Below are 27,875 nucleotides of genomic sequence, written 5' to 3'. Positions count from 1 at the left end.
TATTTCATTGCAACTGCCCTGCTTTGGGTGACAAGGAACTGCCAGGATCCAGAAAATATTTGATTCACCCAAACAGAATGAATAAATTTACTTTTTAACAATGTAAAATTCATTCCAAACGTTTTAAAAAAGGTGAACTAAACTGGTGACAACTGCAGATAACAAACAGCTCTGAGAGTTATGTGGGTTTTTCCCCCCTACTCACATTTCCAAATCAAAAACCTTTCACTGACCTTCAGGAAACAATCTCTGCTAGCTTACCCAACTCAGCTGCTTCTAACTCCAGCGCATTTGTATTTTAAATAAAACATGAAACATCATGACCAAAAAAGAAAAAAGAAAAAAGAAAAAGAAGAAAAAAAATCCCATAGCAAATCCCCTGGCAAGAAGATATGGCTGGCAACATCCCCAAAGATGTTTTTGTTTGGGCTGGATTTTATGCCTTCTTGTAGCTTTCTGCCTCTTTAAGTTGCTGACTCTGGCAAAATCCTAAGACGCTCTCATTGCTCATTCAAAAACATTTCGTTTGTTCTTTACAGAGATACACACAGAACAGATCTGCTTACCTGTATAAAACCCCTATTGGACTCTATCTGAATGCACCCCTCTTTGAATGTTACACTCAGTGGTGTCAAAGGAGAGTGGGGAGAGCAGTTGGCAACCGTCTGATACAAAAGGTGGCACACTAATTCCAGTAAGATTCCATCCAAGAACTCTGCACACATCCCAGTATATGTGTTTGTGTTTGGAGGTAGCGACACAACGCGGGGGAGGGGGGGGATCACACGAGACTGATCCCACCAAAAGCCCTCTCCCAAATTCCAATAATTAAGTCAAGTAAACTCTGACTGCGGCATGTTGATAGGAGGAGGGGGTGGGGAGTTGCTGTAGCCCCGATGAAAAAAGACTAGTTTAAGCAAGCCATTATGATGATGATGATGGAAAAGCAAGCAATTCACGGAGCCGTTTCTCTTGCAGCTATAAGGAGAGAGGACTCTGCTCTGTGGGTGCTGCTGGGCTAAGGCAAATCAAGGGAAAAGAAACAAGGACCGTTTTGCTTTCCCCTCTGCTTGGCATGCCAAATAGCTGCCAAACCCATCTTATTCCCTGCCTCTACTTTCTCCCTCCTCCCAGAGTCCCTTAAGTAGCAAGCTTACTAGCAGCCAGTAATTGGGAGTCAGGCACCTATGCATATACACAATCACCACCGGGAAAAACATGCTCTCTCTCGCACTCTCTCTCTCTCATATAATACAGACTAAAGATCAGAGCACTCACCGTCACGGGCTTCCTCGCCGCGACTGCAGTTGCTGCATATGTGCTTGATCTCCTTGCCTATGTGACAGTGTATCACAAAAGACATGTTGTTGTTGTTCGTAATAGGCTCTTTCAGCGGCTTCATCCTCACCAGATAGAAAGCTCTTTTTTTAGGCTTCTCCTCACTCTGGTCTGGAGAGGAGCCATCCCTGCGGCCGGAAAGGGATGAAAAGGAAAGCATCCCAGGCTGCTTGGTGTGTGTGAAGTCCGCCATCCGCTCACTTTCGCCTTAGCCTCTCTCTCTCTGCCACACACACACACTCACACGCAACTCTCCCTCTCACACCCCCATCACACACAAGGATTAAAAGGGGAAGGGAGGGGGAGAGAGAGGACAGGATGGGGGAAGAGGCAGAGAGTGAGAGAGAGAGTGAGAGAGGAGGGAAGCGTAGCCGAGCCTTGAGTGACCTATGTGACCCCGCTGCCTTAACCAATCAGAATGATTGGAGCTGCAGGATGCTCTTCTCCAACCATACCTGTGTCACCTCGTCTCACCTTGCAAAACAAATGCCACACAGACTCACTGGCAAGCCACAAGAGCCCTCCTTCTCAATGGGGCACAAGCAGAAGGCAAACACTAGGCTGCACTCTTTGACCCACATAGCAGTCTAGTGTTTTCTTTGTCCCGCGATTTCTAGTATTTTGTATTGATCTATTATCATGGTTCTGAGAGCTGCCCCCCCCCCAAACCTGCTATTTATTGCTGAATTTGAACAAACATCAATCTGTGGAAAACCCAAATAAAAAATTTGTCCCTCTTCTGAACTGGTCCTAAAATTGCTCCTGTACAGGAATTTACATTTTTTCCCCTGGGAGCTCCCACCTCCTTTCCCTGCCTACCCCTGAAGGATAATTTTTTCAGTTTTCCAGGGATGCTTAAATTTATTTTATTTTATTTACGTTTCCCTGTTTAGTGCTCATATAAAAATTGTGATCAAATGAAATACTGTATGTGCAAAGCATGTGTGTTGGAAAGGTCCTGGCTCCTTTTGTATATGTCAAATGATTTCCTGATTTATCTGCTTTCTGGTTATCTGGTTTTCTGATTAGCTTGCTTTCTGATTTCCCCCAAATTCTGACTCTCTGCCACGGGTAAGCAGAGTTGATGACCACATGAAAAGTGGACTATTAGTTATAGGAAGAATAAAAGGGAAAGGGTCTTTCCTCAAGTAAAATTCAAGGCAAAAATCACAAGTGGGAACACCCAGCCCTGGACCAAATTGAAAATGAGGCAAAAAGGTATGGACTTAAGGGACAGTGTGCCTGGGCCCTAAAGCCACATTTTTCACTTCCTTTGTGTTCTCCACTGTGGTCTCATTGCTTAAGCACCAGCTTTAGCAGAGGGAGCCACCCCACTTAAGCAGTGTGGGAGGACAACATTTCTCTGAGGAGTGAGGCAGACAGCAAAGTGACACACAAAAGATTGGACTAGGCGTAGGTCACTTTGTGATGGCCACTGGTGGAGGGGAGATCCAGCCTAGACTATAAGTATCCAAGGGAGATACTGCAGCTCTTAGGGTCAGCTGCACTTTGCAAAAAGGGGTGATGGGAATAAAAAGAGGGCATTCATCCCGAGATTAGCAGTCGGCAAGGGATTCAGAGAGTCTGCTCTTCTTGGTGACCCCTGGGCATCATTAGCCAGGGAGGGAGGATTCCCATTTTTGAAGAGCTTGCCCCGATGTCACCAGGCCCTGCCAGCCACTATCAATGGGCATCGTTGTGAAACACTGGACAGAAATAGCCATTTGTGTGTTTTAAAAGATAGGCCACAGAGGATGCAAGAAGAGACAAGAATGTGCAAAGGCCAAGGGAAAACTGGCATCGCTGAATACAAACAACAGAGGAACGTTCCATTATCTTATACTGGGATAAGAAAGTTGTTTTTTTAAAAAAAAATAATATGAGTCACAATATTGAGTAAATGGAGTTCATTTTTCAGCAGAAGTTACTGGAGCACTTAAAAAAAAATCAGGTTGCATTGTGACAGCAGAAAAAGAAGATTTATGCAACTATACAACTCCTTTCCTCCAGCTTTAATTAAAAACTGCAATCTGCATATGTATTAAGAATTCCAAAGACCAACTGACAGATGCACATCCAACCAAAGATGAGGGGGTTTTTTTGGTGGGGGGCGGGGGACACCAATTCAGGAAGCAAAACCCCTGAACAATAACGTAATCAGGTGTTTAATTGTCCCCCACCCCAATTGACTTATCAGTTTTGCTCATAGGAAATGGATGGCGACAGAAAACTGCATTGAAGCTGCTAACTTTCACATTACTCAGTGCAACATCTAGCATCTTGTATGCTTGCAATTCAATTGACAGGACTTAACTTTCTAGGCAGCGAATGTGCTATTATATTTTTAAAAATGTTATACCCTGCATTTCTCGAAGAAGAAACCGAAGACGGTTCATTAAAAACAACACGAAAGCTTGGAAAATACCATTACCACATGAAATAATTATTAACACTGGAGGGGGATGGAGCATATCTGATTCAGGAAGTGTGAAGCATGGGGAATGTGTGTGGGGAATGGTAGGGGCATGTATGAAAAATAAACAGAAAGGTCCATTGGGGCAAACATCTGTTATGCATGTTAAGAGGGAAAAAACATCATACAGGTTTGGGGGCATTTGGTGTACAGTAGTAGCTGCTGAGGTCATATTATGCCAACGAATGGCGGGGGTGGAGGGAAGAGAGAATAAACTTGCTTAACAATGCATATATAGTATTGTGTTGTGGTGAATATAAGCCCGTATGAGCATAAATAAGAACATGCAACTGCAAGAACACAATGTCTTACAAATGGGAGGGACATTTGTTTTCCTGTATGCCAAAGGAGGCCACAAAAGAGGCAAGGCTTACGGGTGGCAGGGATCACACCATACAAGTTTTCATAGTGTCAGGTGTGGACATTGATATTATTATTATGATAAATAATAAATAAATTTGCAAAAGAAAATATGAGTAGATGGCTATGTTCTGTGGGATTTGAAATAAATTCAAATGAATACATTTCAGTCTGGACTGGACTGTAAAGTAATCATGTCCCTAAAAGGGAAGGAGGAAAAAGCAAAACAACCACAAATCTAGTGAACAGATTGCCCCTCTGAACAGTGTTATTTTTCTAGAAAAAGAGGTACCGGAACTCACCACAAACGCCTCCCTCATTCTCTTAGAGTGGCAATGGCGCCCACCTGAGAGGAGCCAGAATTGAGTTCCAGTGAGTTCTGGCTGGGGGGGAAAAAGCGCTGCCTCTGAACCTGTCCCCAACAAGAGAGAATGTCTCCCAACTGGGGCAATCTGGAAGCAGAGAGGCTGCTGTGGAGGAAGACTTAGGTAGATCTGCAGAAGGAAGTGGAGCCTTTCACAGAATCTGCCTACACTCTGCTTGACTTAGCACCAGTTGTCAATCACGTAGCACTAAATTTCCCCCTCAAATTAGCAGGAACATAAAAAATAATAATAGACAAGTCAATTTCTACTCTATGAATAGAATGCTGTTTCTATTTGTGACCTTTGGTTGGCTAGAATGCAAAGCACAGAAATAAAGGAAAGACATTTTTGACAGTATAATTAATATATTCTCTGGAAACTCACTCCCCCTCTGAACAAATGTAAGCTCTTTGCACAGCATGAAAATATATGTGAAGAGACTTTGGTGACAAAGGTTGAGGAACCTTGGTGGAGGGTAGGATGAGATGCTGGAACACATGTTTCCTCTTTGGAGAACATTTAGGTCCTTGCAAAACATAATGCCCACAGCCTGCTATTTCTTCCCTGCTCCTAACTTACAGTGCAATCCTGTACCTGTCTACCTAGAAGTAAGTACAACTGAGTTCAGTAGAGCTTTTATCCCCCAGATAATCAGCTATAGGGTTGCAGTCTCACCTTTCATGAATGCATGTTAGGTGAGCACCTACACATCATTAGAAAAGAGAAAATACATCACCGTAAAAAAAGAAAAAAATGGAATCAGATTTGCATAAAAATTACATATGCAATTTTGAATGAACACAGGTAAATTTAGAAATAGTTACTATAATTTAAACAGAAATACAATGCATCTCACCCTAATGGGGAAAGCTGTGACCCGGTGACCTTAGTGGCTGCTCAGGTGGGCTGAACATTCACTGGATTGTATTCAACCAAGTTCTTCTCAGAGTAATCCTAATAAAATTTGTGGACTCGACTACCTTAGCTATGTTAATTTCAATGGGTCTACGCTGAGCTGAATTTAGTTCAATACAATGTTTTGAGTATAGAGCACGGAGGAGGGCAACCCATGGGCTGCATGTGGCCCTCTGGGATCTCTCCCAAACCCCACTCTCTGCCAAAAACTGGACTTTGAGGTTGAGATGGGCACTCAGCTTGGAAAGTTTTATAGAGATGAAGGCAGAACTGGGAAAGAGCCATGCCTGCGCAAGCAGAGTTGAAGCTGCTGCAAGCAACACTCTTTCCCATTTTTTCCCTTCAACTCTATGTACTTTTCCAGGGTCAGTGCAGATCTCGAGAGTTGAAAGAGGAAATTCAATGCTTGCAACAGGAAAAAAAATATCAATGTGCTTTTCTAGGCATAGCGCTTTCACCTCTCTATGGTATGGATTTTAAGGAGGGGAAGGGAAGAGAATGGTGACAGAAAAACTGGTTACTTTACTTGCTCTGCTTCATATTAGCAAAGGAAAACTGTTTTATTCCATCTATTTCATGCTTGCAATGCCTGCCTTGCTTTCAGGGTGCCAAACAGAAAACAATAGTGCTACTTCATTTCATTTGGTGAAACCTAGACAGCATCTTAAAAAGCAGAAACATCACCTTGCCGACAAAGGTCTGTATAGTTAAAGCTATGGTTTTCCCAGTAGTGATGTATGGAAGTGAGAGCTGGACCATAAAGAAGGCTGATCGCCGAAGAACTGATGCTTTTGAATTATGGTGCTGGAGGAGACTCTTGAGAGTCCCATGGACTGCAAGAAGATCAAACCTATCCATTCTGAAGGAAATCAGCCCTGAGTGCTCACTGGAAGGACAGATCCTGAAGCTGAGGCTCCAATACTTTGGCCACCTCATGAGAAGAGAAGACTCGCTGGAAAAGACCCTGATGTTGGGAAATGGAGGGCACAAGGAGAAGGGGACAACAGAGGACAACGACTAAACAACATCAACAACAAGTTAAAGTGGATCTGGCACTATCGCACAATAAGCATACTTCCAAAACGTTGGACTTTTTGCAGTAAGGACAGAAAAATGCACTGGAAAGTGTAGGGAAATAATTGCATGATCTGATATCGTACAACCTTCCCACAAACAAATCAGAATGCATGCAAATCATGAATTAATGCTCAGTATACAGGTCCCCTGACAGCAAACAGAAAGTGCATGTGAATGAGTGTGGCTGTGCATGTGTGAATGGTCTTGCCTACTGCCATGCTGCGCCCCCCACAGTTGCATGTAGCTCTTGTGGGGGGGGGGAGATTGCTCACTTCCGATATAGAGGATATGCTCAGATTTTTACTAAACTGAAGTTACCAGAATGTGGGGGAAAGAAGGTTTACCATATAACTGTTTGAAGAATATTGATCTCACAGCTGGGGAGGGGAAACAGCTGCACACGACATGCTTTATACATATAAATGTATGCTTAAAATTATACAACATCCTCATCTTTAAATGCTCTCTCCGCATGACTCTGCAGGCAACGTGAAAGGCATTGGAATTCAAACCAAACATCCTGAAACAAACCCTATCAAAAGCATTAACCATGCTTCAATGAGAATGTTGATGCACTTCCAGGTCAATGAAGCTTATTCTAAGCAAAACATCTGGATCATTGTAAGACGAATGCTTTTTTCTTTTTCTTCTCTGCAAATTTTTGGCTGACGTTTTCACTTCAGTTCCTTTCAAAATTGAAGGGTGGGCAAATTTTACCCCGTGTCTGGCTGTTTTGCCGATATATGGCATTGTGGTGTAGCTCAGGAAGACTGGAGTTCAGATCCCTGGCAGGCCACAGAGATTTCTGAGGGGGGGGGGGTTAAGGATAAATTAGGTTTTCATTATTTATTCTATTTATGTTCCTCCTTTCCTCCCAAAGGAGCCCAGTGTGGCAAACATATATCTAAAAAATATATCTAAAAATAGTCTAAAAGTGATTTTAAAAAATAAATAAAAACAGTGATCTTAGGGTTGCCAGAAACTGTCTTTCACCCAACAACTGCCTGGGTAAACCCAGCTGTTTTTGAATTATTCCTGAAGCTCAATAATGAGGGGGACAGATGCACCTCACCAGAGAGCATTTCACAAATGAGGAACTGCCACTGAAAAGGCCCCGTCATGAACCAACAAATGCAGTCACAGCACCACACTGAAGAATACTAAATGCTGCAGGTACAACAACAGGTTTTTCAAAACTGATCTTGAGCAGCGATATCTAGTGGTATCATTCTAATTAAATTAGTGGTACCATCAGGGCTGGACTCTGGAGTGGAATTTCAGGGGGCCCCCACTCAGAAGAGTGAGCAGAAGGGTCTCCCCAGTGCAGAAGGGCTGGTTTACCACATTCAGAAGTAGGTGAAATCACTATCTAAAGATCAGGGTTGGGCGAGGGGTGGGAGTGGGGGAAATAGTAAGTCCAGAGTCTAAAATTACCTAACTTCGCCACTGCATTAAATAATTTAACAAGTTATCTGCAGAAAGCCTCAAGAACGCCTCTCAGTGTGTGCTGTTTCTTTTTTCTAATGGACACAGATTCCAGGATGTTGGTCTTGAAGAATGTTGCGGATAGGAGAAAGAGTTCCATATATGATGGGGACAAGTCTGTAGATATTAGGTGAAGCACATACATTTCCTAAATGACTATTTATTTTCTTTGGTGTTTGCTGCCCAAAGCTAGGTGGTTTAGTGGGTTGAATGTTAACACCTGCAAAGGCTTTAAATTTTTACTGCACTCTCCCTTTAGGCAAGCTTTTGGAATGACATGTGCTACAAATAAATTGACGTGAATGTAAATGTAAATGATGCTCAATCTCACGTAGGCTGCAGTATGCTTGCATTATATCATAGTTTAACATTCTCTCTCTCTCTCGCTTTTCACCCCCCCCCCCCAAACTTGGCTACTTCTCTAGTTCACCAAACTAGTTTGAATAAGTAAAAAAAAAAAAAATCAGATCCTGTTTGGCTTCACACCATGAAGAACTGCATGTAGAGGCCTGCAAACACATCATCACAGAATGAGCTAAATACTTGTGATGTTATCAGCTGGACACAGACCTATGCAGACGTCCGTACACCATTTATTCTGCACATCTGAAAATAAGAGGTGCATGCATGACACAGAAGCTGGTACATGGTTGTGCATTTCAAAGGAGAATGCCAACACATTGGCCTTCTTAAAATCCAACTAATCATTTTTCTAGGAACCTCAATTAAGAAATGTCAGATCCCATCAGGGATTAATAGCATAGGAAAGCTGATAGTAGCTTGTTTTAGCCCTTGAGATGATCACGACGCTCACCAAAATGCAAGACTAATATCTTCCCTTGATGAAGCCAACTGGAAATTAAGATGTGCATCAATTTGTAATACTGTTGTAGCTCCTTCTCTGCAGCTAAGTAGGCCTGGACCTTGCTGTTATGTGAATAGGAGACTGGCACACACAGCCATCCTGAGCTCCTTGTATGAATGTTATACATGTAGCAGATAGAACACATTGCTGCATACGCCCTTTGCCCTTGCAATGCTGCCTATTTACAGTATGTCCTATGAGGGTGAAATTGGTTCTTAGCAAGATTTGCACATCACACACAGACAGTGGCTGATCACATGGCCAGTTGAAATGGGCTCCACTGGACTAAGTAGTGCCCATGGATATTTGCTCTTCCCTACCCATGCTGACCCTTTTAATTCTCCCAGTCTCCTGTGTCGTTTTTTGGCGCCTCTCAAGTTGTTGTCCCCCACAGCTGAGTCATACAATGGCCTAATGTGCCTCACATCAGTGGCACCACTAACTTTTCAAAGCAGTTGGCATGGTTTGGTAGAGCAGCAACTTCAACCTGGATCTCTCATATTTCACCCAAACCTTCCTTCTCCTGTAATGCTGCTGCCTGCCACATTGAGGGAGACAGTGATTTTCAGAAGCTACAACTATAGCCGAACTCAGGATGCCCCTCAACTTCTGGTTCACAGAAGCCACTGCTCTATCCTCCAACATCAGCTGTAATTAGTTGCCAGCCTTTCTCAAGTGATTTGGCAATTATAAAGTATACAGCTGCTGCCAGCATGGCGCAGAGGGTACAGACCCTGCCTGTGTATTTTAAGAAAGAAGGGACACCCACACAATGTAAAACACAGAGAAACAAAAGGCAGGTGCTTTTTGGATACAAACTTAAAAGTGGCACATTTAATAAATAAGCTATAGTTAAAAAAAAAGAAGTCAAAGCAACGTATTGCCGTATGTTAAATAATAACACCAATGCACAAGCTCGTAGATGAGGTTTGCTTGTTCTCTTTCCCTTCGCTGCATGCCTCATCACATCTAACCTCTGGGGTTTTGTGAGACTGAAAGTTACCCTTTTATAGAACATGTAATTGAATAGAGATTTCAAAAGAACTTGCTTTCTAATGGATGTCAACCGGTTGTGATTAATTCCTTCTTTCAGCCTGGCTCTGCTCACGCTCTCTCTCCACCCCCATCCAAACTAATGTTATTCTAAATAAGTAAATAAAGAGAATTTAAGGTCTAAAGAGACAAACTGCTAAGCACTGCTGCTGCAATCTGTATACATCCCTGGATGAGCTCAGAACAAATATATTTGACATGAATAGAGGCTGAGCAGCCGTATTAATGCTTGACGGACCAATCACTATCTTTTCAAACTGAATTTCAACCCCCCCCCAACATTTCTTTTATGTATGGTTAGAGAAAGAGATTGTACAAAAAGTAAATGATAGTCATGTCAGTCCATAAGAAAAATCCATTTTAAGGCAGTATCTTTATTAGGCCAGCCAAAATGTCACAAAATATCCCCAGAACTCTTCATCACATTAGAAAGCAGGAGGGGTATGAAAACTTACCACTTGCATGGAAGATGTTCTTTATACTTTCTGAACAACAGAACTGCAATCAGGTTCAAATTTTTTTTTAATAAATGCTATAAAGCTCTTAAGCAGGGTGGGGAGGCCTAAGTTTACCCTAGCAGGGCCAACCGAAGTAATTTTCATATTGAAATTTTATTATGATAAGACTTCAAGAGCCTTTTAAAAAAGAAAAAAGAAATGCATAAGTCATAACCTGTGCAGTGTAGGGTTAGATTTTGGACTGGGAATGAGAAGGCCTAGAGGAAAGGCAAAAAATTAAATGCAATACTTTTTTAAAAAGTGAAACAGAGCAGTCCAACAGCCCAATCCTATGCATGTTACTCAGAAATAAGTCTCATTGATTCCAGGGGCTTGCTCATCATAAGAAAAAAGGGTAGAGACCTTTTCCTGTTCTATTGCTGTTGTCACAACAGAAGCTGAAAATTCAGGAAATGGGCCTGGCATTTCTCTGAGAAGGGCCAAGTTCCCACAAGTAAGGCTCCAACAGTATGATTGTCTGCAACAGGAAGCTAAAAGAAATTCGCAGAATACTGTACTGACAAGTCATTTTTAAAAGCAGAACACTATGGTCTAATTCACTCTAATTGGCCTTTTCATTCCGACATTTGTGAGACACAGATCCTGAACACATGCAGTAACATCACATTCAACAGCAGGGTGAAAGGCAAAGCGACAGCTTTAAATAACACCCCTGCCTTGTGGAAAGCTAAGCAAAGAGGGAGGGAGAGGGGTTTGGAAGCTCCAAAGCAGCTACAAATCTGGCCACAACCAGTTCAACACGACAGAGGGAAATGTTATAGTATACACCAAGAATTTGGTTTTATTGACTTCTGTGTTTGCTCACTGAATGCCTCTCTTATAAGGACTCTGTATAGGTATGGCAAGGACACAGACTCTATAGTATATACTCTGTTTTTACATATAATTCACTTCCATACAAAAATACTAGTCGGAATTGCCTTCCTTTCAACCAGCAATTAACAACATCATATTTCAAAATATTTTTGCTCTTTCATTATTTGAAGCTATCAGGTATGAACACCCCGTCTACCTGAATGTATTCGCATTCTATAAGCAGTGCTTATATTTACAGTGAACACCCTTTATGCAATAACCTACCCAGGTTTTTAAAATGCATAGTGCCTTGCAATGAGGGGTGGGGAATCAATCTATTTCTCCATTTCACAGGCAGTAATAAAACAATTTCACTTTAAATGTAGTGGCATTTTTTACAATTCCATTTCTTCTTTGAAATAATAAGAGCTTGACTCACCTAGCTATGGATGTGTTCCCCTCCTTGCTGATATTTAGCACAGCTGTAACACTGTAGGTAGTATTAGGTCACATGTGCACTACACATTTAAAACAGTACTTTAAACAGCTGTGCCTTCCCCAAAGGATCATGGGAACTGTAGTTTGTTAAGGTACTGAGAATTGTTAGGAGAGTTGCCATTTTCAGAGTGGTTTCACATTGAATCCCTTTTACACAGAAGGCGGTTCAGAAACTTCAGCTGGTGCAGAATTCGGCAGCCAGGTTGCTCACTGGGGCAAGACGGTTTGAGCATATTACACTGATCCTGGCCCAGCTGCATTAGTTGCCAATTAGTTTTCAGGCCCAATTCAAAGTGCTGGTTTTGACCTATAATGCTTCCAACAGCTCAGGACCACAGTATCTCGAGGACCGCCTCTCTCCATATGAACCTACCTGGATGCTGCCATCATAATCTGAGGCCCTACTTTATATGCCTCCTCCGTGAGAGGTCTGGAGGGTAAGCAACACAATTGTGGAATTCGGGTGGCACCTTCATTATACACCTTTAGGTGCCAGGCGAGAACATTCCTCTTCAACCAGGTCTTTGACTGATTAACATCCCATATATTTTTAAATGTGTTTGTGTGAGGGGGGCTTTTTGGATTTAGGAGAGGGATGGAAAAATAATACTGGATATTGTCCAACCACTGTGTAGAAAAAATGGAATTGGATGTTAATCACTGATGTTAAGAAAGTGATGAGTTGTTTTTGACCTTACCCAGAGAACAGTTTGATTCTGACCTACAAGCTGCCTGTATATCAGTGAAAAGCAAATAGACCATTGCCATTAATTATGAAGGCATCTCCAAAGTATGCAGAACTTATTCTCTGGAATAGAGAACGAAAGAAAAGACACCCCTGTTATGATGGGAAGACAAAACACAAGCCTGCACATTTGATACGTCCAAATCAAAAGCTGCCTTTAACGGTGTACCACATCCTTCAAAAGAACAGAGAATCATGAAGATATGAGTGGTTCTGCTTCACATGGGCTTATGCAAACATTTTATGTAGTTCCATGCAGGTTTGGAAACAAACTCACAACGTAGAAACAGTTTCAGCATTTTACACGCTGAGGTAGGCCACATCCAGTGGCTGTCATGTTGAAATGAATAATAATAATAATAATAATAATAATAATAATAATAATAATAATAATTTATTATTTGTACCCCGCCCATCTGGCTGGGTTTCCCCAGCCACTCTGGGCGGCTTCCATAGAAACCAAAAATACACTAAAATATCACAGATTAAAAACTTCCCTGAACAGGGCTGCCTTAAGATGTCTTCTGAATGTCAGGTAGTTATTTATCGCTTTGACATCTGATGGGAGGGCGTTCCACAGGGCAGGCGCCACTACCGAGAAGGCCCTCTGCCTGGTTCCCTGTAGCTTTGCTTCTCGCAATGAGGGAACCGCCAGAAGGCCCTCGGCGCTGGACCTCAGCATCCGGGCAGAACGATGGGGGTGGAGACGCTCCTTCAGGTATACTGGGCCGAGGCCGTTTAGGGCTTTAAAGGTCAACACCAGCACTTTGAATTGTGCTCGGAAACGTACTGGGAGCCAATGTAGGTCTTTCAAGACCGGTGTTATGTGGCCTCGGCGGCCGCCCCCAGTCACCACTCTAGCTGCCGCATTCTGGATTAGTTGTAGTTTCCGAGTCACCTTCAAAGGTAGCCCCACGTAGAGCGCATTGCAGTAGTCCAAGCGGGAGATAACCAGAGCATGCACCACTCTGGCGAGACAGTCCGCGGGCAGGTAGGGTCTCAGCCTGCGTACCAGGTGGAGTTGGTAGACAGCTGCCCTGGACACAGAATTGACCTGCGCCTCCATGGACAGCTGTGAGTCCAAAATGACTCCCAGGCTGCGCACCTGGTCCTTCAGGGGCACAGTTACCCTATTCAGGACCAGGGAGTCCTCCACACCAGCCCTCCCCCTGTCCCCCAAAAACAGTACTTCTGTCTTGTCAGGATTCAACCTCAATCCATTAGCCGCCATCCTTCCTCCAACTGCCTCCAGGCACTCACACAGGACCTTCACCGCCTTCACTGGTTCTGATTTGAAAGAGAGGTAGAGCTGGGTATCATCTGCATATTGATGGACACCCAGTCCAAACCCCCTGATGATCTCTCCCAGTGGCTTCATATAGATGTTAAAAAGCATGGGGGAGAGGACGGAACCCTGAGGCACCCCACAAGTGAGGGCCCAGGGGTCTGAACACTCATCCCCCACCACCACTTTCTGAACACGGCCCAGGAGGAAGGAGCGAAACCACTGCATAACAGTGCCCCCAGCTCCCAGCCCCTCTAGACGGTCCAGAAGGATGTTATGGTTGATTGTATCAAAGGCCGCTGAGAGATCCAGCAGAACTAGGAAACAACTCTCACCTTTGTCCCTAGCTCGCCGGAGATCATCAACCAGCGCGACCAAGGCAGTTTCAGTCCCATGATGAGGCCTGAATCCTGATTGGAAGGGATCCAAATGGTCCGCATCCTCCAGGCGTGCCTGGAGTTGTTCAGCAACCACGCGCTCAATCACCTTGCCCAAGAATGGAAGATTTGAGACTGGGCGATAGTTGGCCATACTGGCCGGGTCTAAAGATGGTTTTTTAAGAAGCGGTTTAATGACCGCCTCTTTCAGAGGATCTGGGAATGTTCCCTCACAGAGGGAAGCATTCACCACCCCGCAGAGCCCATCGCCCAGCCCTTCCCGGCTTGCTTTTATTAGCCAGGATGGGCAAGGATCAAGGAGACAGGTGGTTGGTTTCACGCGTCCAAGCAGCCTGTCCACATCCTCGGGGGTAACGGATTGAAATTGATTCCATGCAACTTGACCAGACAGAGCTCTAGCACTCTCCCGCCCCAGCCCTGCTCCCACGGTGGTGTCTAGCTCCTTCCGAATATGAGTGATTTTATCTGCAAAAAACTTTGCAAAATCGTTGCAGGAGATCTTGGGGTCTTTACAAGGCCCCGGTGGTAAAGGTGGTTCCGTTAAATTGCGAACCACCTGAAAGAGTCTCCTGCTACTATTTTCTGCAGATGCAATAGAGGCGGTGAAGAAAGTCTTCTTCGCCGTCGCTATCGCCACTTGGTAGGCTCGAAGTTGAGCTCTAACCTGTGTCCGGTCAGATTCGGAGTGAGTTTTTTTGCCACCGATGCTCTAGCCGTCTCAGCGATTGTTTCATCGCCCTCAGCTCCGAAGAAAACCACGGGGCTGTCCGGGCTCCATGCAGTCGGAGAGGGCGCTTCGGAGCCAGACAGTCGATAGCCCTGGTTAACTCCGCATTCCAGCGGGCCACCAGGGAATCAGCTGAAAGGCCATCAACATGGGATAAAGCATCCCCTACCACTCTCTGGAAACCATTTGGATCCATTAAGTGGCGGGGGCGGACCATCCGAATTGGTCCCACCTCCCTGCAGAGGGGAAGGGTCGCGGAGAAGTCCAGTTGCACCAGGAAGTGATCTGACCATGGCACTTCTTTTGTTTCACTTTTACTTAGTGTCAGATCACCCACGTCACTAGAGGTGAACACCAGGTCTAAGGCATGTCCATGACTATGAGTTGGGCCAAACTTATTCAGGGACAGCCCCATGGAGGCCATGCTTTCCACGAAGTCCCGAGCGGCCCCTTGTAAGGTCGTGTCGGCATGGATGTTAAAATCCCCTAGGACAACCAAACTAGGTGTCTCCAGGAGAAAATCCGCCACGACCTGAAGCAGCTCAGACAGGAAATCCTTGGTGCAGCGGGGAGGTCGGTACACCAAAAGGAATCCTGTACTGCCCCTATTGCCCAACTTCCAGAACATGCACTCAGAAAACTGGATCTTCCCAGTAGGACGCCTGGTGCAAGCTAGTGACTTCCTAAAAATCACTGCAACCCCCCCTCCCCGCCCACATGACCTGGGTTGCTGTGCGTAAGAGAAACCTGGTGGGCAAGCAGCGGCAAGGACAGGCCCATCTGCTTCCTCCAACCAGGTCTCTGTCACACATGCCAGGTCAAATCCTCCATCCACAATCAGGTCGTGGATGGCAGTGGTTTTATTCATCATTGACCTGGCATTACACAGCAACACCTTCAGGTCATGTAGGTTTCTCCTGTTGATTCCAGTATCCATCCGGTCAAGGCCAGACCCGGAGGCAGGGATAGTCTTCAAACAACGGCTAAACCTGCCTCCTCGGTAATGAAATGAAGCCGTGTTTCGATGGAGGAAAACCTTAAGGTGTCCTGCAGGTCTTCAGAACAGAATATGTAGACAATATGAAAGCAGCAGACTTTCATAGAGAGTGAAGCTCCAAACTATGGATGGCCTTCAACAAACAACTCTTCCTCACCTTGTGTACTGTTGTTGCTAGATCTGCTTCAGCAGCAATTTGCAGCTATCGACACCCGCTTCCCTATGGTTGGCCTCATGCCACTCTGGAAACATGTTTATGAAGGAACCAGATGGGTCAGATTAATGATATGTTTCCAGCCCATAGTTAACACTGCACAGCCAGGTGGGAAGGCGGTGTTTACTTGGGACGTAACCACATCTCTCACCTTGCCTATGTTTTCCCTTCCTAGATCATTATGTTATAGAGCAGCATTGGATTGTGCTGAGAGGAAGAAGCTCTGGACTATTGTGGGATGATACACATTGGCGCTGAGGCGGGCCTACTTCTCCCATTATCATATTTATACTGAGAAACATGTGGCAAACAATACATGGATCTTAAAGCATTAACTCTAGTCACGCAACATGAAATTCTCATATTCATTCACATTCCTGCCCCAAATGGTGTCCAAAAATGTGACTAATTCACAGTAAAGTAGCATTTGTGTAGGAATTTGCAAAGCATCCCTGAGTGAAACTATGGCTATGTACACACCATGCATTTAAAGCGCCCCCCATCCTGGGAACTGTAGTTTGTTAAGGGTGCTGTGGGGATAAACTACAGTTCCCATTATTTTGGGGGGGAGAAAAGTGCTGTAGATGTATTCTGCGTATGCAGGGCTCTTTTTTGGCTGGAACTTGCCGGAACTCAGTTCTGGCACCTCTCAGGTGGGTGCCATTGCCATTCTAAGAGAAGGAGGCATTCCTGATGAGTCCCGGCACCTCTTTTTCTAGAATAACAACACTGTGTGTATGTAAGCCTTCAAAGGGCTGCTCCTCAATAGATCGCTCTATGGCTTCTAAATCAAAGGTAGGGGAACTGCAGCCCTTCAGATGTTGTTTATCATAGAATCATGGAGTTGGAAGGGACCCAAGGGTCATCTAGTCCAACCCCCTGCAATACAGGAATCTCAACTAAAGCATCCATGACAGATGGCCATCCAACCTCTTCTTAAAAACCTCCAAGGAAGGAGAGTCTACCCTCTTCCAAGGGAATCTGTTCCACTGTTGAAAAGTTTGACACTCAATTCCCATCAGCCCCAGTCATCATGGCCAATGGTCAGGAATGTTGGGAGCTTGTCGTCTGCAACATTTGGAGGGCAAGAGGTTGCCTATCCCTGTTCTAAAGAGAAGACCACCTGGTTGGTAGGAAAGGGGAGGTGGCCAGTGTTAGGGGCAGGGGGAAAGAGAGAGAAAGCAATGAAAAGAAGCTTCCATCTCAGCCCTGCCCTGTTACAGCCAGCTACAGTAACATTAAGCTGTTGACTTAGCAGGAACAGGCAGAGGTTAGGGTTTTGTAACAAGAAATGGAAAAGAATGTACTACTTAAAATATATCTTAAAAAATAGCTGCTTTAGCTCCTTGAGTCCAATTCTTTGCTTGTAGCCTTCTAGCTAAAGCCAGCAGCAGACGTGGTTCAACAAGAACAGTCTCTGAGAGCCACAATGTGAATTATGTCGTGCTCTTCATTGTGCAGTGTTGGACTTTGGCTGCTCTGAACAGTAGACTAATGAGCTGAATTTAGCTATTTTGGGAAATTATATAGAATTGCGTTCCAAAGGGGCGGAGGATGAATTCTGGTAAAACAGAAAAACACTGGCAGCGTGGCATGCCCCCAAATCATGTCAGTTCTTTCCAAAGTTTTTAATAAAACAAAAAACAAAACAAAAAAAACCACGAAGAAGAAAACATTAAGGGCAGGGGTCAGGTGTGCCTTTGCCCTTTGTTTTGTAATTCTGTAGAATGCAATGAGATTAACTGCAATGAAAACAAATTGTGCCTTCACTGGGCTGATGACCTAATCAGATAACTGCCACTGCCATTATTTACTAGGGGTGTGGTAGAATGACTCCAGTCCCTCCTCATGGACAGGTGATCAGGGCTCTTAAAGCTGTTCGTTGTCCAGCCCACACGCTCAAAAAGTGACTCTGGCTGGGTGCAGACATAATGCAAATTGAACCCATAGTGTGATTGGTGCTTCCAAACACAGAACAGGCAAGTTCAAGTTTAGAACTGCTTTTGTTTCCCACCTGCGCAGGAGTGAGCTTCAGAAGTTCCATCACTCCCATGCCCGTGATGTCAACAGCCTCTCGAGGCCAAGTTATGGCTCTAACCATGGTTTGTCAATGATCCAGATGTAAAAGCAAATGAATCAGCACATAATGATTTGCACTGACATCAGCAGGCTGCACTGGAAGATGCTAGCTGAACAGCAGCCAAGAGATTTGTCTGGTTCTTACTGAGCAAGGACAGTGCTGCCATGCAGCAGGAGGAAGCAACCTGCTTGAGACAGCACCACAATGGGAGGATAGATGAAGCAAGGAACTGGGCGGCGCTGTGGGTTAAACCACAGAGCCTAGGACTTGCTGATCAGAAGGTCGGCGGTTCGAATCCCCGCGACGGGGTGAGCTCCCGTTGCTCGGTCCCTGCTCTGGCGGGAAGGTAAATGGCGTTTCCGTGCGCTGCTCTGGTTCGCCAGAAGCAGCTTAGTCATGCTGGCCACATGACCCAGAAGCTGTATGCCAGCTCCCTCGGCCAATAAAGTGAGATGAGCGCCGCAACCCCAGAGTCGGTCACGACTGGACCTAATGGTCAGAGGTCCCCTTAAACTTTTAAAAATGTTGGTCCTAGTGCAAGTAGGGGGCACCATTTGGGCTCTGCTTCAGGCTGACGTCTTGGACAGGCTCCTTGACTGAGAGCACCTCTCCAGCCCGACTGAGCTGCCACTGCCTGGCCATTTGTGGTAAAGGCAAGCTTTCCCCTCTCCACAAAAGTGGCTGGCAGTTCTTCCCAGTGAGTTGCTTCACCAGCTGCTGCTGTTCAAAGCTAGGAGAAGTTGCAACCCAGCCATAGGAGCCAACTCCTAGGGGCTGAGGGCACTTTGGCCCCACGCAATAAAGCATTTGAGGGGGCTGGGGCCCCCTAAAGGTGATGGGCATTGCCCATGTGATTGTGTGGTGCAGGTGGGGCTTAACCCCCCGCCCCCAATATTTTATTCAAGTTGGCACCACTGGACCCAGCAAACACAAGATGCTGTAGCATTATGAAAACTATGTGGGTGAGGACTTGGTCAGCAATCTGGTTGGGAGACCAGTGTAAGCTGTGTCTCTGTGTGTTTGATTAGAAAGAGCTCCTTGCATGTGCAGTGTTGTTGCTCAAACTGAAGGGAGAAAACTATTCTGCTTCATTATACCCTGATCCCCAACCCAGTTAAGTCAAAAGTGCTTGGATATAAGCTGATTTATTCCTTTTACCGCAAGAAAGCTGACTTTGAACAGAATTTTTTTGGGATCACAGAGACCTACTTCCTGAAGGGATGTATTTAGGGTTGAGGTGCCAGTCAGCAGGCAAAGGCAGCAGGGCAAACAGCCCAAACAAATCCTTAGGAAGGAAGAAGGTAGATAATGCCTCTTCAGCTTCCCTCAACACCCACCACTCCTGTTACAAAAGTAAAGAGTCTTCCCTCTTCTCTGGACCTTCTCGAACTGACTAACATCCCACTCACTCACCCCTCTTTTACTTGCATCCTCCCGCAAGGATTTGTTTCTGCCTAAATCTTTGTGCTCTGTTATGTACTGAGTTGAATAGGATCCAAACTGCAGCAGTCTGATTGGTCCTAGAACAATAGGATCCAAAAGGCAGCAGTCTGATTGGTCCTAGAACAATACAGCAGTATGATTGGTTGGCAGGAACCACCCAATCATGCTCCAGATAGAAGTGAATCCACAACCTGATTGGCTTACAGTAGAATTCCGGAATTAGCCAATCATGTGCAGCCCATTGTGTAAATAATGTATATAAAGCAGATACTTTGAGGGGACATTCCTTCATTCCTCCTCACCACTATGAGCTGAATAAAGAGCATGAAATCACTTTGCGACTCTGAGTATATTTCATGCTCCCTATTCCCAGTCTAGTTCCAGCACCTAGTTGTTTCAGGTTCCCCCAGGCCAGTTGAGTGGGAATTCCTCCCTCAACCCCCAGCCTGAGGACCGCTTTCCCTCATGGGGAAACTCTCAGGGACTGCCTGTCAGTGCTGGCAAAAGTGGGTGAAGCAACGAACAGCCTTCCGAGCTCTGAACAATCAGCTTACAAAAGAACTCAAAGTAAGCTCTTGGAGTGGCGTGGGGAGAATCCTGAGGACCAGAGGGGGGGGGGGAGAGAGTCCTGGAGGGCCAATTCTGGTTCTGAGGTTCTGCTTCCCCACCCTGGCACCAGTTTCCTCCTAGGCCCCATCCTACCTGCCAGCTTCCCTAGGTAGAGGGTGGCACCCTCAGAGAGCTACAGCTCAGTCCTGACATGTAGGAAGCTGCCTTTATTTTCATTGTACTCATCCTGAGTGTAATGCATAGAAGTTAAAACTGGACTCTGACTCCTCTAACAAGAATTATGCTTGTTTCTGGAGAAAACTCCCCCCTTTTATTTTCAGACACTTCCACCACACTCTTAGGATACTATTTACTTATTACATTTTTATTTCAAACTTCCTCCAAGGAACTTGGGCTCTACTCTCCCATGTTATTTTCACAACAGCCCTGCGGAGGTTAAGGTAGGCAGAGAGTGAGAGTGTGTGGAAGTCTTATGCAAGATTGCACAGTGAGCTTAAAGGCTGATCTCATGGCTGAGGTAATTGAACTCCACTCCAAATCTCTCTCACATACTAGCCAGTCACTGCAGTACATTTTTTTAAGTGAATCATGTTGCAGCAAAGCCCTCTCATCTACCACCAATACCATCAATGGTACCATCAGCAAAAGGCAAAAGATTTATACCTGAAGAGAAACCAGTGTGTATCAATGGCACCAATAGTAACACAATATTGATTTCTTTCCCTGTGATTTTTTGGTACATAGAGGCTACACATGCCCCCCCCCCCATTTTGATGTGTCCTCTAAATAACTCTGTTTTCCAGAGGATCATGTATGCTAGAATCCATCATTTACTGCACAACTCAGTTTGGGTCAGAATTCCATTTCCTGGTCTGCAAATCCTGGTTACCAGAACTGTTCCTGCCCTCCATTCATTCATTCATACATGCTGCGTTTGGGGCAGGCACAGGCAACAGCTGTCATGGACAACTGTGGCTGATCTATACAATCAGACAGAAAGATCTTGTAAATTCAAACAAAATGGATAAAGAACCAGGAGGTGGTGTTGAGCAGCAGAGGGAGAGGGAAAATTCGACTCGATAGCAATGGAAATGAGTATTTTATCATCTTGCCTACCTGATTTGAAAGACCACAAAGCTTCTTTCACATTCTCTGGCTCTCCCAGCAACAGCTGTGCCTTCTGAAACTGAGCAACAGTCCCTTTAAGTGCCGTGCTCTGAAAGCACATGCATACACTACACAACCAGACTTGCAGTGCTGCCAGTCCAGCCCTTTCTTTTTTGGATTCAGCTGATGGGGAGCAGGAGAGGGAAGATGGCAAGCGGCAATTCTTCACCAGCTAACTCACAGAGAAGCCTGAGCAAAACAAATCTAATTAGCAGCCTCAAAAGGCACCGAGAGACAACGCAAAAGGGCGATGATGTTTGATTTTCAACTTGTGCCTCTCCCCGTTCCGATATACCCTATAAATGAAAGAAGTCCGTTTCACAGAACCCTTGTGGTTTCCAGACATGCCAGCTGCTACCCCCTTTCTCTCCCCCCACCCCTGGCTTTCTCAGTCACCAGAAAGAATGAAAAAAGTAATAATGCATGGCAAGTGTGGAAGCTGAGAGGAATGAGATTGCTGTACTTACCTCCGCCAGGCAACGATTCCTAGCTCCTGGCAGAGGTCTCCAAGGAGCAATTCATTTTGTACAAAATTAGATGCAACCAGTTTCAGAAGCAGCGCGTGATTGTGAAGGGGTGGGGGGAAGAAACCACAGGTCCAGCCTATTCACCTTACGCACTTGCCCTTTCCCTGTCCAATTCCAATTCTTTCTACTATAAATCAAACCTCCATGTGGCTGCTGCAGCATCTGTCTCCTTCAGATGCATCTGCATGGAAAGAAGCATGCTACTTTCTTTGGGGTGGGGAAAAAATAAGTTTTAAATACAATTTGTTCTGCTTTTTAATATGCAGTTTGTCTCCTTCTGCAGGGAATTACTCAGCCAGTCACATGACTCAAAGTAGCACAATTATATAATTCAAACTGGGCTCAGGCTGTTGTGGGGAGAGGGGGGGGCTACATTCTGGGAAGCCACAATCAAATCACAGCAACATGGAATAGTGTGTTCTAATAAAGCAGGCTCCATGGTTGTTTTCACCACTCCTTTCCATAAGGGGAAATCAAGGACCTGCACTGTTCAGCATCAACTTCACCTGCCCCCAAATTGGAGAGCAATACAAAAGACCACAGGAAGTCCAGAAAACAACCAAGTTGGCTAAAACTGCCAGCTTTTGGATGGAGGAACTGAGTGTTTCTTACTAGGCTGTATGTGTATTTTAAGATTTTGCACAAGTGCAATCTGAGCCTTCCTGACTGCAACTGTGGGCTCCAAACAAAGCTTGCCCACCGAGTCATCCTCAAAAAAGTTCATGGTGGGTGAAACTTTGCACTGCCCAACACCTTTTCATTTACAGTGGTACCTCAGGTTAAGTACTTAATTCGTTCTGGAGGTCCTTTCTTAACCTGAAACTGTTCTTAACCTAAAGCACCACTTTAGCTAATGGGGCCTCCTGCTGCTGCCGCGCCGCCAAAGCCCGATTTCTGTTCTTATCCTGAAGCAAAGTTCTTAACCTGAAGCACTATTTCTGGGTTAGCGGAGTGTGTAACATGAAGCATATGTAACCTGAAGCGTATGTAACCCAAGGTACCACTGTATTCTGCTGTTGTTCCACATTGGGGGAAGGGAGTGTCTGCTGTTTTATCCTCACAATAGCCCTGCACGGCAGGACAGAAAGAAAAGGTGATATTCAGTGTAAGTCCCATTCACAATAGAAGTAGTAAAACATGACTAACTAGAGGCTATTGGTTTCAGTGGGTCTAGTCTGACTACAACGTAGTTGAATACAACCCAGCGATTGTTCAAGGCCACAGTTTAAGCTTCATTGCTGAGCAGAAATGAATTCCTCTCTCCACAATCCTGACTCAAGTCTCAGCTCCTCCAAGTCTTCCAGAGCAAATGTTTAAGTTCACTGGATTGCACAGAATACTTCCACTGGACTTTGCAGTGCCCCATTTAAGCCGCTCACACATTTTTAACGCCTTTACCGAACTGTCAGCACTATTTAATTTATACTATACTTTGCTTATTAATTAGTGCCCCCTTTTTTGCCATTTGATCCAGCTAATGGATTTCTCTGTGCAATTGGTTTAATGGCTTTGATACTTAAATTAATTGATTGCTTTCGCTCTTCAGAGCCTTTCCCGAGGACATCGCTCTCCATAAAGACCTCACCTAAAAACCACTCAGCTGGTGGCAACACACTGGTAACCTCTTTCAAACACTTTGTAAGCTAGACCTGTGGTGAAGGAAATCTGGAGCAAGTCAAGAACTGTATCAGCTCTGCCCACTGTGAAATCCACGGATGACGATCCCAACAACCCTTTCTTCACAAAAGTAGGGAAGACACAAACATGGAACACATGGACCCTTTGCGATAATACTTTCATTCCACCTACCCTATCTCAAGGGCAGAGTCGGGCTGTTTCCAACAGCCTAGCTCAGGCAAAGGCAAACTCGGCCCTCCAGATGTTTTGGGACTACAACTCCCATCATCGCTAGCTAACAGGACCAGTGGTCAGGGATGGTGGGAGTTGTAGTCCCAAAACATCTGGAGGGCCGAGTTTGCCTATGCCTGGCCTAGCTCAATGTCTAGAGCACAAGACTCTCAGGATCGTGGGCAAAAAATTCCTGCATTTCAGAGGGTTGGACTAGATGACCCTCAGGGACCCTTCCAATTCTACAATTATGTGGTTTTATGTTGCTACCTCTTCACTGCTGTTCCACCTCCTCCACCCCCACAGTGCTGCTTCCACTTCTCCTGGGTGCACTGCTACCATTTTTTCCTCCTTCCCAGCTGTGTGTGGAGCAGCCTCGCCCACTGCCCATTCACTGAAAGTGGACTTTTATAGAACAGAATGGGAGGAGGAGGAGATAGAAGCTGGGGCTGCCTGTCACTCACTGTGATTGGAGGGGTGGTGCAGAAAGAGCTCATATACTCCTGAAGTCAGCCCTGCCCATGATTAAGGAGTTTCCCCTTGGTATGCAATTCACAGAAGCCTTCAACAAGCCTCCTTCCATTACTTCCACAAAAACCTCTGAAATAAAATCTACACAAATTACTTGTGGGAACTGCATTCAAATTGCCTGAATCACATCACTCTGATTCCTATAGCTGTATCAATTATACTTATGGATGCCACTACCTTCAAAAGCAGAATCGCCATCATGATGGATTCATATTGAAGCAAATTTACCTGAATATTCTATATTCAAGAATGCAAGTACTCTGAGTGTGACAAGGCACGGTTGGGAAAATAATAGAATCATAGAATTGTAGAGGTGGAAGGGACCCCAAAGACCATCCAGTCTAACCCCCTGCAATGCAGGAATCCTGCCCACAGCAAATTATTGGGTGGGCTTAAACCACCAACCTTCTGGTTAACAGCCAGATGCACTGACCCACTGTGCCACCACGGGGAATGCTTAAATAGCTAGCGTATTTATTTTCGTCAATTTATATCCTGTCTTTCCATCTGTGAATGCCCAAGGCAGCTAATGCTATACAATTTAAAAATGTAAGAGGCTGTCTTGTGCTGAGTCAGACCACTAGTCCGTCAGACCACTGGTCCACCTTGCTCAAGATGGACAGAGCTCTGCAGGGTTTCATTCCTAGCCTTGCCTGCAGATGCTGAGGCATTCTGCATGCAAAGCAGCTGTTCTATCACTAAGCTATAGCCCTTCTCTAAGAAAAATAATAATCAATAAAATATTTTTTTAGAAAAAGAAAACATGCTGCAAGCAGACAGAGCAGAAGTCATCAACCAGACAGATTAACAAATGCTTGCCAAAGTGTCCTTAGGAGGTGATGAAAGAAGACCCACAAATGGATTTTTCATGGCAGAGTTCCACGTCCTGGGTGCAGCCACAGTCAGGGTGACTTTCCATCCAGTGATCCTACTAAATGTACCTCTGACAAAGGTGGACAAATCATACGCACTTCAAAAAATCACAACAAAAATCTCAAGAAGCCTCTTGAGGAGTATTTTAATTTAATTTCCAACATAAAATCTATTGGAAGCAAGAGAGAAGTGCTGGATATATAGTCTTAGTGCTCCCCCCCCCCAAAAAAAAAATATATGTTTAGAGGAACTCTCATTTTCCTACCCATATTGAAATACTGCCCCGCAATGAGGCCAAACTTAGATTCTCAAAATGTTTAGGGGTATGCGTCCCCCTGCGTCCCCCCAGAAAAAAACACTGTATAGACTGATTGTCATAAGGCAGCTTTAATATGGAGGACAACACTGAAACACTGGTTTGAATCCCCCCCTTTCCTTCTCTTGCACTTACATGGCAACTACACACTTCTGAGAATTATTTCCACCCTCAGCTTTACTTAAACTGACACCTAGGCTTTGCATGCCTAGTTTGAAAACTGTTACTGGAGAGAGTAAAAGCTATAGATAGCATTTGAATAATGACAAAACTATGCACCGTCAGCCATTCAAACTATGAGGGAGTAAGCTCTGCTGAACTTGTGATTCCCAGCAATATAAAAGCCATACTGTCTCTAAAAGGAGTTTCAGGAACTTTTGAAAGCTGATTTGCATCCCAGGAGAGAAGGGGGCAAAACAGGCACACTGGATTTCACTTTTAATGACCCCGTTGCCTTGGAAAGGACAAGGGGGACAGAGCCAAAATGGATAAAGGAGGCTCAAGGTCATGTTACCCACCGTTCTGTCACCGTCCTATAGGAGCTTGCAAAGACTCTACTCCTCCATGAACTCCTCTCTGCTAAACCCCAACAACGCCATCATGCGAGCACACCCATTGAACTCAATGCTACTTATTTCAGATTAAACTTGTGAAGGAAGATTGTGGCTGCCAGTGCCTGTTTCTCTCCCACTGCATGATGGGACAGGAAGAAAAAGGCTGACAGCAGCAGAAAGGAGGAGAGAAAGGTTGTTTTTGAAAGACCTTCAGAGGGGATTTACATCAAGGCCTTTCTTTTGAAAAAATCTTCTTTCACAAAGGCCAGTTGCTCTTTGATAAATAAGCGTTATAGTAATGCTAATTAAACAATTGCTTAAAAAAATATTCCAGGGTGCGTGTGTGATTTAGAAATAGCTACCGAGGTGAACTGTAGCCTCCAGTTACCTGCACCCACATGCAGTGATGCATATGGCTTAATGGCCTTATAGGGGAACCCCCGTTTAGATGGTAGCATGCTGTACTTCAAGGGGTATTGTTTGCAGTCCCAAACTCTTATCCATTCAAGTTTTCTAGGAAGCATGAAGATGTGGCTCTGGGACACCTTAAACTTCAGCAACCGGAAGGCAAACATATATAGACATTTAATTTTAAAAAAGCAAAATTTGTTCGGAATTATTTTAACATGAAACCAGCAGTGTTTGGGCTGCTTCTTTTTAAAGTTCTTAGAATGCCAAGAAACTGCAGCACATCACTGGTCTTTGCTAAGGTGTTAACTGCCTACTGATTAAAGATCATAATCACAAAAGGCAACGAAGCAGAGAAGGAACACACAAAATAATGAAACTGGTAGCAATAAAAGATATGCTCAATTGCACTACCCATATTGTTTGCTCTGAGTGGCTTTGTCCACCTCTTATATCCAGTCTGCTTAAACCAAATGCTGTACACCGGTGAGACTATACTCTCTGTTCCTTTGGCAATCAGTAGCATGCATCTGTTGGCAAGGCATAATGGTGTCACTTAGCTGACCTATCATCTGCATTGTTGCGGCATACCAGGAAGTGAAAGGAGGTGGCGAGGTCAGCATGGTGCAAACGTACTGGTAGAAGCAGCAGACTGGCTTCGCCGGTGTGCTTGCACCACACTGCACACTGCACCACACTGACCTCACTGCCGTCTCACACTTTCCCCTATCCCTCCTGGTATGCAGCAACAACCTAAGGTGATGGGAAGTCAGGCAAGCACCACTGCCCCTCTGACCACTGCTGTTTGCAACACTGGTGGGAGCTGTATGCTGCCACTCTGTTCTAGACTGCATAGCAGCCAGGTGGCCTTAGATATCCAAGAGGCCATGCTCCAACAGAACGGCCCTCTTGATGGTGCTATCCATTCACCAAGTCTGAAGAGAAAGTGCACTAAAAGAGGAGTTTTTGATGAGGTGCCCATCATGTTGCAATTCTCTTTCTTGGGAGGGAATTCTCTTTCTCATCTTTTTTTTTTTAGTAAAATCTAAAACACATTATTTGTTGGGACCAGTGTTTCGTGGTGGGGTCAAGCCATTAAGTCACATATAAGCATTATTTGTTAGGCTAGTTAATGTGCATTTTTGATGCATTTCTGCTCACTGTATTCAATTGTCTTATAGTAAATCAGACTATCAAGTTCAGTATAGGCTATTCTGACTCGTGGTAGATCTCCAAGGTCCATGGCAGAAATATTTCTGACAACAAGGGACAACTGGCAGGGCTGGATGGTACCCCAGAGATGGCATCACACTGCTTACTGGGATGGTCACAGTGAGACTGGGACGACTGGAGCACACTGGCAAGAGCAGTGGATTGGCAGTGTACCTGAACAAGTCTACCCTTTCTATTGGCCTACCTACCTCCGTACTTCCCTGGTAAACAGAAGTGA

General features: G+C 44.9%; 1 protein-coding gene across 11 annotated transcripts in view; it reads right to left on the bottom strand.

The window, feature by feature from the left end:
- Window positions 1-27,875, bottom strand: part of PHACTR1 (phosphatase and actin regulator 1) — a 246,338-nt gene that overhangs the window by 112,817 nt on the left and 105,646 nt on the right. The window contains exon 1 of one of the 11 annotated variants that reach the window (XM_083623893.1): window positions 21,836-22,089. The exons of 5 other annotated variants lie outside the window; for them this stretch is intronic. Coding sequence is in view for 3 of the 6 variants with exons in the window: in XM_083623884.1 (XP_083480010.1) it covers window positions 1,279-1,531 (253 nt within the window). In the remaining 3 variants the exon portion in view is untranslated. Of the gene's footprint in view, window positions 1-566; window positions 742-1,278; window positions 1,662-21,317; window positions 21,546-21,835; window positions 22,090-27,875 lie in introns of those variants that run through there. 5 more of the 11 variants (XM_083623886.1, XM_083623889.1, XM_083623884.1 and 2 more) reach the window with 5 other exon arrangements.

This window comes from Podarcis filfolensis, assembly GCF_964270895.1.
Source record: "Podarcis filfolensis genome assembly, chromosome: 7".
NCBI lineage: Eukaryota > Metazoa > Chordata > Lepidosauria > Squamata > Lacertidae > Podarcis > Podarcis filfolensis.
Note: the sequence above shows the minus strand (reverse complement) of the source record. Positions and strands in the feature narration are given on the sequence as shown.